The sequence below is a fragment of the Melanostigma gelatinosum genome (genome assembly GCF_949748355.1).
Source record: "Melanostigma gelatinosum genome assembly, chromosome: 3".
Lineage (NCBI taxonomy): Eukaryota > Metazoa > Chordata > Actinopteri > Perciformes > Zoarcidae > Melanostigma > Melanostigma gelatinosum.
Genome location: NC_136636.1, coordinates 18,071,917 through 18,087,172, shown reverse-complemented (window position 1 = coordinate 18,087,172; position 15,256 = coordinate 18,071,917). Strand labels below are relative to the sequence as shown.

At 40.4% G+C, this 15,256-nt stretch overlaps 2 protein-coding genes across 2 annotated transcripts in view; both read left to right on the top strand.

The window, feature by feature from the left end:
* Positions 1–1,422: 1,422 nt before the first annotated feature.
* Positions 1,423–3,075, top strand: hrh1 (histamine receptor H1; the record flags this gene model as incomplete). The annotated part of the gene is made up of 1 exon (XM_079266254.1): positions 1,423–3,075. The coding sequence occupies one exon, from the start codon at positions 1,423–1,425 to the stop codon at positions 3,073–3,075; it is 1,653 nt and encodes a 550-aa protein (XP_079122380.1).
* Positions 3,076–8,568: 5,493 nt separating this feature from the next.
* The window catches only part of atg7 (ATG7 autophagy related 7 homolog), a 54,008-nt gene continuing 47,320 nt past the window's right edge, over positions 8,569–15,256 (top strand). Inside the window, exons 1-8 of the mRNA XM_079266251.1 lie at positions 8,569–8,927; positions 9,954–10,158; positions 10,329–10,383; positions 10,844–10,961; positions 11,120–11,197; positions 11,284–11,400; positions 12,337–12,483; positions 12,700–12,788. Coding sequence (XP_079122377.1) covers positions 9,987–10,158; positions 10,329–10,383; positions 10,844–10,961; positions 11,120–11,197; positions 11,284–11,400; positions 12,337–12,483; positions 12,700–12,788 — 776 coding nt within the window. The 5' untranslated portion in view covers positions 8,569–8,927; positions 9,954–9,986. The remainder of the gene's footprint in view (positions 8,928–9,953; positions 10,159–10,328; positions 10,384–10,843; positions 10,962–11,119; positions 11,198–11,283; positions 11,401–12,336; positions 12,484–12,699; positions 12,789–15,256) is intronic.

The following is a 15,256-nucleotide window of genomic DNA, read 5'->3' as shown; positions in this document are numbered from 1 at the left end:
GTTTCCTTCCTCCCTCTCTCCGACTTGAATTATTAAGATTTTGATCATTTTTTTCTTGTTGATGACAAGCCAAACCTCACGTCCATATTCTTAAAGTTTCTTAATTTCTTCTTAATTTCTTTTATTCATTTAGCAGGGTGGCTTTTACCCAGACATCCGCTGTTTTTTTAAAAGTTACTTTTAAAGTCAATATTAATGTGATGGTCTTATTAGCAAAATAACACACAATAATTATCTTATGTTGGATAATAAAAAAACTAAAAACTATGCAATGTTTTATACTTTGGTCTGAGTAAAAGAATAAAGGCTGAATGCATATTTCAATTCAGATTCATTACATCTACAGAAACGCCACCCTGCCTCCATGGCAACGGGCTTATTTTAGTCTTCACTTTAAAAAAAAAATCAATACCCCAAACAGCCGAGACAATTGATACGATTTTCCAGCAGCATATTGATATATTTTTCATAGGAGACATCTAGCTGTGCTTTGCAGATTCAAACCAGATTCTTCCATGAAACACCAGCAGCATTTCCTTGCCTCCTTTTTTTTGCCTCCTGCTGTGTCATTGATGGGTTTTGTCAACCTCCCCTTTGTGTGAGAAAGACAGCCAGCAGACCGCCAAAGAGCAAGAGGGCTTTTAGCCTGTACTGTACATCCAATTAAAAAGATTTACATCCGATTTTGAATTCATGTATCTGTTTTACTTCAGTAAAAGGTCTGATACTTGTTCCACCACTATAGAGTTACATCTTTCTTCCTCATTGAAATACCCAGAATCTACACAAATAGTTTTCATGTCAAAACTTTAGCTGTTGGACACGAGATGTCTCCAATTTCACTGAAATGTCCATTCTCAGTGTATGTGCACTGAAGGTCTCCAGTTTCCACATCACACTTGCGTGAGTTGAATATTGGGCCGTGATTGGCCTCCAAACATACAGGTCACAAAATTGTCACGTACATTTTTTGAACTCAGATTTAAGGGGAGGACAGACGAATGTGAAAAAGTCTTCTCGTGTCTATACTCAAATCATTCTGCAAAGTTCAGACATTAAAGTAACAAATATAAGTACAACACATTTTTGAGTGATGAGTGAGTTAAATGTAGGGCGGATGAAACTATGTAACACATTATAATGTTTTGTCTTTTGTTTTCCAGGTGTTAACAGTTTGGATTTATATGGAAAAAATGGACTGCTGATCACGACAACATGGATGAACGCCTTTTCCAGAATTTAAAGGATTACTTTTGTAACATAAAGGTGCACTGGTTGTTATGCCATACAAGTGTTGGATCCAAACTGTGTAAATGCACGTCCCTCGCCTCATTTAAACCTACTGCTTCATACATATTTTGGCCGACAGAAGATACACTGTCCATGATATGACTGGCTCTAGAGGTGACCATCACACCTTCCATGATGGAATCTGGTCTGTCACATTCCTCAGACCCTCTTCACCTCAACACCAACAACTTTATCAACGACAGCAACAACAGCTGGGGCGGCCTCCTCGATGCTGACTCACTGAGGAGCAATCACACGCTGACCCTCCACGGCCACTTCCACAACGCCCTGCTGGGGGTCTGCCTGGGATTCCTTTCTCTCCTCACGATCATGATGAACCTGCTGGTCCTCTACGCCGTGAAGAGAGAGAAGAGCCTCCACACCGTCGGGAACCTCTACATTGTCAGCCTGTCAGTGGCAGATCTGATCGTGGGGACCACAGTTATGCCTCTAAACCTGGTGTATTTGTTGGAGGACGAATGGAAACTGGGACGGGCTGTCTGCCAATTTTGGCTCATCATGGACTACGTGGCAAGCACGGCCTCAATCTTCAGCTTGTTTATCCTGTGTTTGGACCGGTACCGCTCTGTCAGACAGCCGTTTAAGTACCTAAAGTATCGAACACGCGGAAAGGCCAGTGTGATGATTTCTGGAGCCTGGCTGCTGTCAATGATGTGGATTATTCCAATTTTAGGATGGAGGTCTTTCACTCATGTAGACCTTAAACCTGAGGAGGAAAGCAAGTGTGACACTGATTTCCGCTTTGTCACGTGGTTTAAGGTTATTACTGCCGTCTTCAACTTCTATGTACCTTCAATTTTGATGCTGTGGTTTTACACGCACATCTACTTGGCAGTAAGGCAACATCTCAGGGACAGAGAGAGAATCATTCATCCCACCGACTCATTTGGGGAAAATGAGATTGGACAAAATGCCCAAACGCCAGAGAAAAATGACTCCAAATCACCCAAGAGGGATTTTGAAGGTCCAATAACACTGTCTAAAAATGACCGCTTGTTGGACCAGAACACTTTAGATCAGCCATATTCGCTCGAGGATTCCGATAAATCTAAAACTGCTTCATCCAGATCTCACAGAAAAATTGGCGTCAAGTGCCATCAGACGTCATTGCTTGCCATTACAACAAAGCGCCTCAGGATGACAAAAAAGGTCAAAAGGTGCACGTTGTCGACTGAGGAGACGCAGCCAGACGTTGAGATTCCCCTGAGTCTTCGATCTTCGGTGCCACAGGACGTAATTTGCTCAGAGGGGATTAATGAGAACAAACTTCAAGCGTCTTTAAACGAATGTCACGTCACAGTGCCAAAGTCAGTGAGTGGTATCTGTGACATCGGTCAGGTTTCAGACGTGCAGAGATACACCTCTGTGTTCTACAACAACTACCACCCCAGTCAGGCTCCGCCCTGGACTGAGGAAGGGGTCGAAGACGCAGAATTGAACCCAGCTAATGCAGTGACTCTGAGACAGACGTGGCAAAGATTTATCGACCAATCACGTCACCGCATCCAAAGCCTGAGGATCCACAAAGAGCACAAGGCAGCCAAGCAGCTGGGCTTTATAATCGCTGCTTTCTTGTTGTGTTGGATACCGTACTTCATAACGTTCATGGTCATGGCGTTCTGCAAAGAGTGCGTGCACCACGACCTTCACATGTTCACCATATGGTTAGGTTACATCAACTCAACTCTCAACCCTTTTATTTACCCGCTCTGCAACGGGAACTTCAAACGAGTCTTCAAAAATATTCTTCACATTCATTTGTGACAGGCAGAGCAAAGAAGTAGGACAAAATCATAGACGGTGCTGATATTGACAGATAAGAAGGGAACATCTGTTGCATCAATTGAATGTCTTCAACACCCATAGGTGAGCTTTTTAAGTGTAGATAAAACTGTAAATGTATTTTGACCGTCAGTTACTTCGGTTTGTTCTAAATCTTATTTTTGTAACTTACTGCCCTTCGATTTAGACTCATGGCAACAGTTGAGGAAACAGTTCGAACTTCAATGTTATTTATTCTGTCTATGTTATTTCTCAGACCAGACACCAAAATGATGTAATCTCTCACCCTCTTAAAGAGGAGCATGACTCTATATTGACTCTGGTCCAGAGCGGAGGAAAACTATGTCCCAAAATGTGTTTTTAAAGAATCTATCCAATTTATTTGTATTCATTTTTGCACCATCAATGTACAGAACCAGAGATGTAACATAATACAATAAATCTAACATTTTTACAAACGTGCATTTGTCACTTTGTTTTTCTCATCATTAGACCATCAGGATATGGAGCATGAGTTGTCCTTTCTAACTTCAGTCCAGAAAAGAAACACGAATCAAAGTGTCGGCTGAGCTGTTACCCAAAGGGATCTGTTAGTTTGGTTGTTACTTTATTTCATCCTTCTTTTGAGAGTTTTTAAACATGCAAGGTTTCAAAATACGCATTGTTTTAACACATTAAGATCACCATCTTAAGAATAATCTGTAGAAATATTCTGGTCTTTTTTGTTTGTTTGTGCTTTGGCAACTCTTCACTATCCTCAAGTAGAATGGGTGAGTGTATCAGCAAATACAATATATACTTATATGAATCACAAGTAATCACACTTTCAACAAAAACAGTGATGTGTTTGCATGGCAACCATTTGCACTTGATGACACTCGTCCATTTCGTGATGTGATGTAGCGCATGCCTCGCAACTCCCATTGTGTCATAAGCCAAAGAACACCAAATTATATTTATTTCACAATGCAGTGGAAAAGCAACCGTTAATTTGAGGCTCATGTAAGTGCATTTGTATTCAATAAATATTTGGGAAAAACACAAAGTGCCTCCATCAGGCTCTAGAGACGAAGCATTGAAGTACAATGATGCCTGCAATCCTGTTGTGAAAAACAAGGTGGTTCTACGATTAACATGTAACCACTGTCAAATCAGTGCACAGATTTTCAAAACGTTTCTCACATCAAGGGTCCATTATTGTATTTCACTGAATAATGCCATGACTGTAGCAACATCTAGAGACCCATAATGTTTCCTGTGTCCAGTGAACACAGACGGGTTCTGAGTCACTGCTTCGCCAAATCAAACAAATCAGTGGTGGGTGGAACTGAGCTGGAAGAAGTGTGATTGCACTCCCGTCATCTCTACATTACACCCCAGTCACAAACATGGAGCTAGTGTCAGGCTGGTATTCAGGAAAAACTACGATGCTTCAGATGTAAACTCATCATTGGTGTAAAAGGTGACAACGATGAAAAGACACAATCCTCCTGCTGGGGACTGTAGTAGCATTTGTACTGTTAACTTTGATAAAGTATTTTCAGCATAAACATTAGGAGCATTTCTAACACCTGTGTGACCCATCTGTCCACCCCGGCCTCCTCCGTGCGTCGACCTTGTTGCTCTTTATACTACATCACCTGACTTCCTTCTGTCATAATTACTACGACCAGTAGAAGTGGCGACCTAAAAACAAACGTATATATGGGTCGCCCTATACAGACTTGTTTGAGGGGAGAATGGTCTGAAAATACATTCGTCATCTTCCACCGAGGTAACATTCTGTCCCACAGTGATCTCATCATGTGACCACTGAATGATTTGATGATCATTACATGGATATTTCTGTCAGGATAAATTCTAACTGCCCATTTTATTCATTCAGAGTTACTGGCAACAGAGAGTAAAGGTCTTGGTCTAGCACTCTAATGATCACTTTTGTTTTGAATAATGCTCCTTAAATCTCCTTAAATCTCTGATTTGAGGGATAATAGTCATCTACTCTACTAATCTAAATGTGGCAATACTAAATGGGCATATACTTTCGGTGGTTGAATTTACTCCATTATGTACATGAACAATGCTTCATACGTGGAATTAACCTGTCTGGGGGCCCTGGGGAACAATTTGATGTCGAGCCCCTTAGGCAGCTAAATTCTCATCTATTTCACACAACAGATGGCAGCTTCATTGTATGCTGAACTAGATTTTGACGTCTTCCAAATAGGACAATATGATTATGGCATCTGGGAGGTTGCCCACCTAGGTAATTGGTAGTTCAGCCTTGGCTACATACACCTTTATTTCTTAATGCATTGCTGGGTTCCATCAATACATTGCAGTTATGCTTATTCATATAGCCCAAAATCACAAATTACATTTTTTTTTCTCAAATATATCTACAACATTCACCTTCAGTCTTTATATCCTCAAATTTGAATTGAGTGTTGGCTCCCCCCACAAAACCATTAGATCATTTCAACGATGGAAAAAAGTAGAATATGAGTAGAACAGACATTCCCATTCAAGTCAATGTAATGGGATAGTCATCAAGTGGCCATTTCTATGTGTACTGTTGCCATTACAGCCGCTATAGCATGCTAACGTCTGTATTAACGGCAAGTCGTGGACTCACTCATGCTAGTGTGACGTGTAAAACAACAGCGTCAACATCAAGCTTGTGTTAAGAGCACCACAGTCAAGCAGATTGAAAAGCAGTTCCCATATGCCTACACGAGGCTCACTTTGAGTAGTAAATCTATTTCTAAGCACTTTGTTCTGTCATTTCACAACAATAATTCCACCTGCCACTCAAAAGTATGCCTACGCTTAAATTGTAAGATGCAAAGTTAGCCATAACCCTAACCCTTTGGAACAGCATTCAAGGCCTCAATTTAAAGCAAAAACAGACTGAACAGTTATATTCCAACATAATGAATAAGAGATGATTTGTTAGAGATCTCATGACCTCCATGTTTCCAAAATATTAGCTTTAGTCATGGTTTATTATGGAGTCTATGTTGGTGCCCTTATCCATATGGTTTAAAGAAGCAGGTATCTTGGAATCAAAAAACACAGGACATGATGTTTGTCTGTTCTTTGTGCCATGATGGTGAGCACTTCCAGGAACATTCCTCAAGTTCTCTGCTCTTCGCAAAGTTGCCAGTCGGCTCTTGATGTCCGCTTGCAGTTGTTCAAGGCCTTCTCTCTCTGTGTCAGAGGCTTTCCTCCACAGCTTTTTCATCTGTCTCCTTTCTCTGACTAGCCTGTCCATTCCTTGCTGTCTCCTGGACTTGGCTGGTGCTGGTACTGTTTTTCTGCTTTTCACTTTGCTCACTCCAAAGCGCTCCTCTCCATAGTTATAGATAATGTCGCCCATCTTTTCTAGCTTTCTAGTTGTAGTGCCCAGTTGCTGCTCCAACATTTTGGATAGATCATTGTTGATGGTTTCCCACTCTGTCTTTTCAATAGCTTTGGGCCACTTCACACCAGGTTTGTGCACTTTGGTCTTTTTCTCCGTTGGAGGTCTCTGTGGTTGAGTGGGCCACTCCACCAGCATTTCTGTGCTTGTATTTCCCTCTTCAGTAACAGGGGTGCTGATGCTCTGCGCACTTTGGTTTGTGTCCCGTCGCTGTGCTTCATTCGACTGATTTGACTGGTTGCTTCGTAAGAAGTACTGGTCAATGCGAGACCCATGTCTCTGCTCTCTCAAGCACTTTTTCTCCCTTGGTGGATCTGCAGGCCTATTGCTGATGTTTCTCCCAACCACAAATGCACACCTGAAGCTGTGTCCTGCTACAGTGTCCTGCTGCTGTTGTTTCATGTGCCGTGCTCTTTTTGTGCAGTCGTTTCCGTTCCTGGGTCTGTTACCGTGTTGTCAGTCTGTGAGCCATCTTGCGCCATCGCTCTCGCAGGCTCTAGGGGTATGTTAATTTGTTTACTTGTCGTAGCATTTAGCGGGTGTCTCCAACCAACTGAACCAGTGTTGGGGACTGCTGCCATGGGTAGCTAGCCCATTACGGGCCCATTTGGGTATGTTCCCTCCCGTCAGCTGTCTCTCCAAGCTGTCACTCGGTCTTTCCCATGTTGTCAGCTGTCCTTTCACAGCAGTCACTGGACGAGTCCAGATGGTCAGAATCAAAAAACACAGGACATGATGTTTGTCTGTCATTTGTGCCAAGATGGTGAGCACTTCAAGGAAATGAACCTTGTTTTGAGTGGTTGACGATCGACAAGTGGGTGCTTTCCGGCTTGTGTGGGGTGTATCTTGGTTTGGTTTAGGTTGTAGAATTTTGGGACAGTTGGACCCAGAACACATTATCAGTAATGTTCCCTTGTGTCATTGAGTGTTTCATGTTGGTACTGAATTGGCTGAAAAATTTGCGTTCATGGAAGTCTGATGCTGAGTCTTCACGTGACAGTGGCAATAAGGGGGCGAGAGCCTCCATTTGGAGGAGCTTACATTCAAGATTGCAAAAAGACAAGATAAGCCTTTATTAATCCCCAGAGGCGATAAGTACAAAAATGAAGTAAAAATAAAAAATAAGAACAATAAATAAAGTGGTATGAAACTAGTATAACAGTAGAAATGATGCACAAACTATATAAGAATGCACCATACAAGACTGAACTACACAAGGGCAATTAAACACAAAGTTGCGGAGGTAAGTGACAAGTTACCAAGTAAAGTGACATGGTATGAATACTAGCTGTGGGTCTAGCATATATGAAAGCAGTGTACACCAGGATACTATATACTGTGGTTAGGTAATTACACTTAGAAATATAATATCGTATATGGTTCTGTAAGACAGTATCTGCATAACATAGTATAGTATGACATAGTACATTGTAGTATACAAGAGTATGAGGTACAATATGTAGTATAAGGTGCAATGTAGCCTAATAATAATATAGTATAACATAATACAGTATAATTCATCAGTATAACAGAGTATCAATTGCAACATGGTATATTATGGTGCTACAGTATGGGACATTAGGCTTGATACATGTAAGGGGACTGAGGGAGGGGAGTATGAGTGTGGGATGAAGAATTGACAATACAATCCTGTAACCTGTATGTTTTACACATTGTTATATATGTATTTTAACACTAGTCTTGCTTTGTATCTACCTTGCCCATTGTTTATTTCATGACACTGTTATGTTGTTATTGGTGGTGTGGGAAAATAAGATCGTTTTTATTCACCAATGTAGACTGTATTCAACAATAATAAATAACAAAAAAAAACCTTCCAACTTCCATGATAGACTGTATATAAGACATCAAACGTGCCCTTGTTCCAGCAGTAGTGTAGTTTGTAGACGGCCCCTAACTAACTCCAGTGTCCAGGCGAAGCTACTTTTTGATTTCCCGGTAACCATTCGGATGAATATGAACTCGTAGCTCCTTTGCCTTTATTTCAGACAATGTGGACTTCTTCCTGCTTGAGAACAATGATGTTTCGTTTGTGACGTAGCCTGCTTAACCCTGTTAAACCGGTTCTACGGATTTAACGTTAACGTTTAACGTTACAAAGTGACACACTTACTCCTCGCAGGCTCGCACCCCTCTACAAATCCGTGCAATCCGACATGAAAAGAAACGGCACGTATAAAGTTTTGTCAGTTTTGTCGTTCTTCGTCGTTAGCTTGTTCTTTTTTTTGTTTTGGTTCTTTATATTTTACTCTCTGACACGCGCACCGTAAGACATACGTTTCTTTAGCTGCTAAGTGGCTGCTAACTGGCTGGCTATTTACCCAGACTGCACTGCTGTGTTGACAAGTCCCGCGATCACATGACCCACCTGACCAGGAAGTAAGGATTTCTGGTAAGTCCACAAACCCTTAAACATCCACGTAACTACAACCCTCAGCTTGTTACAGTTTGACAGATGAACGTGTGTTTAACGTGATCCCAGATTTAATCTGGTTTGAAATAAAGCTGTATCATTTGAATTATTTCGTCGGAGATGCTCGTCGTGTTTAAAACCCGATAGGGCAGTTGAAACTGTCAAAGCTACTGCTTCCACTGTGTGGTCTGCGTTAAAAGTGTAAAAGTCCTGATTAAGTGAACATGGATTGAGAACATGCGTTCATTTACAGATGAACCTCAAAAGTCCTAAAGGAGACCATTAAAGTGTTCCAGGGTTAGAGGTCTTGGTGCTAAGACATTTAAAACAACACAGGACTAGCAGGACTTCAGTTAGCATCTTTTGATCATATAAACAGTGGAATTAGCCAACAAATTATCAAAATACATAACAATTAGATGTGTTCAGAGGATCCAGATTAATCTATATGTAAATTATGAGATTAATCTATTCGTAATTTATTCTGGAAAAGTAATAAATGCTCATCACTAGTTACCACAGAGCCTAAACAAATGCACCAGCATAATTACAGTAGAAAGATAGCCATGTTTATGGTTTGTTAAATCAAGTCCGTTTTATTTGCATAGCCCTGAATCACAACTTTGCTGCAACAGGCTTTGCCATTTGTACAACATATGACACCCTATATCTTAATCGTTTTGTGAATGTTTTAAACATTCTTGTATTTTGCCAAAGACCATTGAAGATGTTTAGAGATGCACGCTATAAGTAGACTCACTTTCCCATAACCAATGCACAGGTTGATGGATCTTATTTGTTTTGTGCTTTACTAATGGACGTATTGGTGAACTGTCTCACTAGTTTCTCTGAATAAGTGTATACCTTTACTGTTTACTGGGTTGTGTATCAAACAGCACCATCAGAGGTCACAAGCGCAGCAGCTAATAAGTTATAATGTATTCTTAACTGATTGTATGTGATAAGCTTTTGTGACCTACAACTGTTTCATTTCACATCTTCCAGTTCTTGGCAGCGCATCCTGTTAGTGAAGTTGTGATGGCATCTGACACCACTGAAGCGGCGTCCTCCCCTCCAGACCTCAAGCTGCAGTTTGCTCCCTTCAGCAGCGCTCTGGAGGCCGGCTTCTGGCATCAGCTCACTCAGAAGAAACTCAACGACTACAGATTGGACGAAAGCCCCAAATCTATTAAAGGATATTACTACAACGGTGAGCGGCGAGATCAAATGTTTTTTCGCTCTTTTGACAGTTCTAGACGTCATATGATACTAAAGTTAATCATGCAGTGATTAATGTATGAAATATTCATATATGAAAACAGTGAAGGCCAATTTTTTGGGATTTCAAAAACTCTTTTATTCTTCATTCCTGTCCTATAGGAGACCCACTTGGTTTGCCCACTCGCCTGACTTTGGAGTTCAGTGCATTTGAAGTGTAAGTTTGACACAGTATGTTGCCTGTATAAACCTTATTTTAACCCTAGGTTCTCCTCGTGTCATTTAGTCTTCAAAAAAGCAATGAATTGTACTAATGTAGATGAAAGGGTTCAACCACCAACAGACAAACAATATGGAACCTGATACCACTCTCAAATTGATTGAGAAGTCTTTTAGTACAATAGACAAGTCATGAAAGGTACGAATGGTTGTCCATGTTGTGAAAAAGTGTTTATAAAAGTTGAGTGAAGTTTTCATCGCTGTGGAATAATGAAAGGATGAACTTTCTTTTAAAGTGTATCAGCCAGCTCAGTGTAGGGTTGACCTAAATTTGGATCAGCTGTCACTTTCCTGTTATTTAGAAGCATTCAACAATGCAAATTGATGCACATTGAAAAGAAACAAGTACAGTTCGACAGTACAATTTAATACAAATGTTCGATGTGTTTTGCTGTCAGCGATGGACCGACACCAGCCCATTGCTGTCCAACTACTGGAACACTGTATAACACCAACACCCTCGATGCCTTTAAGACCACTGATAAGAAGGCTCTGCTGGAGAAAGAGGCCAAGGAGGTAAAACTCATGCTGTAGGAATCTTCTCGGTCACACACATATTCACAGAAGACATATGGTCGGGAAATTCCTTAACTTAGACAGCAAGTTACTAAGTTGTGCATCTGAGGATTAAATGATCGAATGACTGTGATTTTTCCTCTCCCGTTGTCTTGTAGATATGGGATTCTATACAGTCTGGAGCAGCACTAAAGGACCCATCCATCCTCTGCAAATTCATTCTGCTGACTTTTGCGGTGCATATGAAGAGCATCTTATAAATGTGTTAGTTTTGTATATTCATAATGTTGTGTGTGACTGTTTTTTTACATTCCTTTTTCAGGATTTGAAGAAGTACCATTTCTACTACTGGTTCTGCTTCCCTGCACTCTGTTTCCCAGAGGGAATAAAGATCATCCAACAGCCGTCTGCCCTAGAGCAAGTTTTCTCAGCAAAACAGGTTGGCTTTTTAAAGATCATGACATGAATGAATATGTTCTCGTATTACTGTATTTCTTACACTTTCTATACACTTGTATCCCCCAAATTTTGATGCTCATAACAAATTCTAGACATAAAATTTACAGTTGAACTACTGATTACTGTTCTGTTTCTATGACAGAAGTTGATGGAAAAATTTAAATATCATTCCCATTTTTGCCATTTAAGTTTCCTCTTTCCTAAGATCGTCGTAACATTCCTAACCTCTTTGAAGATGAGATGGATGCAGCTCCCAACAGCAGGCTTTGAATCTGTCCGTTCGGTCTAAACTGTCTGGGTTATAGAATAGTAAAATGAAGTGAGCTGAATTCTTATTTCTCAGGTCAGTGGATCCAAGCAGCGAAAAAGCCTCATTAAAAAAGTGTCAGAATGACTCATGAACAGCGGGACGCCAACTGCAAGAGTCTGACAAGAATATAAATGAGTAGACACACTAAACATTTACAGTGTATATGTTCATAATCACAATGATAAAGAGTTATCCTTGGAATGAGCTATAATCTCCTTTTCGTACTTAGTCTTAAGTTATATTTACAGTAAGTATTTCAGCAATTGCAGATGTTGTGCTTCAGATAACCTCTTGTGTTCCCATACAATAATACATTATAAGTTATTGTATGATATGTGTCAGGAAGGAGTTGCTCCTTTGCATCCTGAGGATCTAGTTGAGTTGGTTTTGGGCATCTGATCAGGGAGTCCTGGGCACCTTGCTTTTTTCAGGATGGATACATGGATGGATAGATATTATTTATGATTACCCTTTAAAAACTCTCTCTATATATATATATATATATACACAGTATCTGCTGTGTATATATATAATATGGTGGGTGGTGTAATGTATAGCACAGAGCTTTCTATAATTCATGCTGACTCCTAATTATTTCTGTCTCAGATCACAGCCTTGCAGGAGGCCTATGACGTCCTGTGTATCAAAAGAGGGACCACTGCTGAGCCTTACTTCCTCATGAAGTACACAGCTGACACCGTTCAGATGGCTCCGCTCGAGGACTGGGACACGTTTATCACTGATACAAAGAAGGTATTCTTCAGTTTGTTTTGTGTGTTTAAAGAAAGCAACAGATGAAAACTATTTCCGTGGGAGTAGTTTGATTGAGTCCAATAAAAGGGATTGTACTTTTTGTGTCTTATCTCTATCAGATTATATCTACTTTTATTATTATTACAGTCCCTCTCGAACACACACACACACACACACACTTTGGTAATGTAAACACACCTTGTTTGGTTTTTCTAGGTCACTGTGGGCGTCTATGATCCGTGTACTCTGTCTCAACATCCAGGCTGGCCTTTGAGAAATCTGCTGGTCCTCTTAGCCAGCCAATGGTAAGCCGTGTGTGTGTGTGTGTGTGTGTGTGTGTGTGTGTGTGTGTGAGAATGTGCCGTTAAGAAATGAGGAAGTTCTCTAGAGGACTCAATGTGGGTCCTTAAAACACATGCTGTCTTTGCGACTTTCTATGAATGTTTTTCAGCTTCCACTGACTACTTAATTTAGGCACCAAGCCGCAGAGTGAAAGACAGGAAATCTCTGCTTAACTCATTTCCTGACTCTGAAGTGTACGGAGCAGGTCATATAAGCATCGGTGCCAGTAAAACTGCAGATCCAAAGTTAATGGTGTCGCTAAAATCAAAGCTTTTCTGTCACACCCAGAGTGAAAAACAACTGTTTGGCTGCTGCTTAGCCACAGTGGTGTTGTGAGAGTTTAGCTAAGAGTTATAGATGGCAGCACTGGCTTGCAGAACACGACTGCTGCTGTTAAGATTGCAATACTTGTCTCCGAAGCTGTAAATATTCATCCTAAACTTGGTCCATTTTTCTCAATATCTTACACGTTGCTCACATCTTGGTGTTAAAACAAAAGTCTGACTTTCCATTTTATTTTGTGAACTAGTCATCCTTGTCTGCAGACATTTCAGTGTGAGAACGTCAGTGCTTGCTGCCAACTTTATCCACCGAAGGACTTCCAATATTACTCAAAAAGGGATTTTTTCCCCAAAAAACCCTTCACATACAATACACGTGTGCGTCAGGGACTGTGCTAGTGATTGTTGCACCCTTTCCAAATGGATACATCAGTTTTTGGGGAATCTGATAATGCAGTTGCTAGATTCAAGTGAACATCAATGGCTGTTTGTTAACCTGTGTCAGGCCATTCTATGACACACACAGCAGCTGCTGTCTGTAGACACCATTGGCTATCTTGTGCAAACACTCAACTCCTGAAACTTAGTAAACAAAGTATTAAGCTAGCCACTGAATGCTCCTTTGCAAACCTACTGTATATTATCAATCATGATATTTCATAATACTTTAGGCTGTTGTTGATGTTGTAAATTTCTGCCACCATGTATTTGAGGTTTTGAACAGCAGGAAAATGTCTCTGTTCTGCCATTCATAAGTTGGAGGAGGGGTCTGGTAGCGGGTAAATGGGAGGGAATTATGTAAAATTGCGTATTACATGCAAGTAAATAACACATGCGAGGCTTCTTGTTTTGTAAATAAAAATAACTTCTGCTTCTACTCAAAGCATTTGAATGTAAGAGCTCATAAAATGCTCATACAATGTACTGACTCGAGTTGTTGCAGAGGTGAGGGTGTTATGTGGACGCTTGTGTGTGCTTAGCTGAGATATATTTCAAAGAAATATTTACAGAGGAAATATTTCAGCACACGCCAGTGAGGAATTTGGGCAAATCGTTGGATTAAATGTTTAGTAATAAATCTAAGAGTCAAGGTCTGAGCGTATTCAAATATTTGCACAAAGATTAAAAACAAGTGAGTTGTTTTGACTCTGCAGGTGTCTCTCTGTAATTTGAATCCCATGGCAGCTATAATTTAGCAATCATGAGTTTATCTTGTGCAATGTCTTCAAAACCCCGTACTGTAGCGAAAAGCAACCAACTTGAAAAGACTGATGCAATATGAGGAAAGTATAAACGAAACTGTTAGCCAAGGATGGAAGAACTTAACTGTCTACAGGACCTAAAATAGTTTCCTGTTTGTAACAAACTCAGCCTCTTACTTCCAGATATAATTCATTCTTCATTTCAAACAAAGCTGTGCTTCGAGAGTTTCCCATGTTATCGTTGTAGTCAGTTCCTTATCTTGTTGCAAACCAGGTTAGGAGATGTTTCCCTGGACTATTTAACCCAAAAGTCTTTATTTCAGCCTTGTGTCCCGTTTTACCATACCGGAGTTTTTGCATGTATTTACCGTTTATGACAAATCAATATTATTAACAGTGCAAACCATTTCTAAAGCATGCTGCTGGGCTTCTTATATATTAGGCATGTGTTGCTCTGTGCAGCTCCTTCAGCCACCGGCTGATTCACCCCCGGTGTGTGAAGGAGGGGTACCGCAGGTCCTTCCTTCCTGCCGCTGTCAGGCTGCACAACCAGCTGTGCTCCCAGTAGACCACACAACACTAACAACACGGAAAAAATCGGTGCAACGATTACGCTGCAATAAAAAAAATGTAGATATAATATTTTTTATTTTTAGTTATATTTAGTTATTGTGGATTTTTGTACCTTTTTACTTGATATTCTTTACTGTTTACTTGTCATTTATAATACTTGCTGCTCTTGTTTTACCATGTACCTTGTGTGCACTCTCCACTGCTGTGATCCTGTACATTTCCCCACTGCGGGACGAATAAAGGATTCTCTTATCTTACATTGTTGATTTTGATCAGGTGTATTAGTAGAAAACAATGTCTCAAAGAAGTGCTTTAATTTGCTTTACAGAGTGATGAAACTTTAAAAGATACACACAGACAGATAACATAATATGT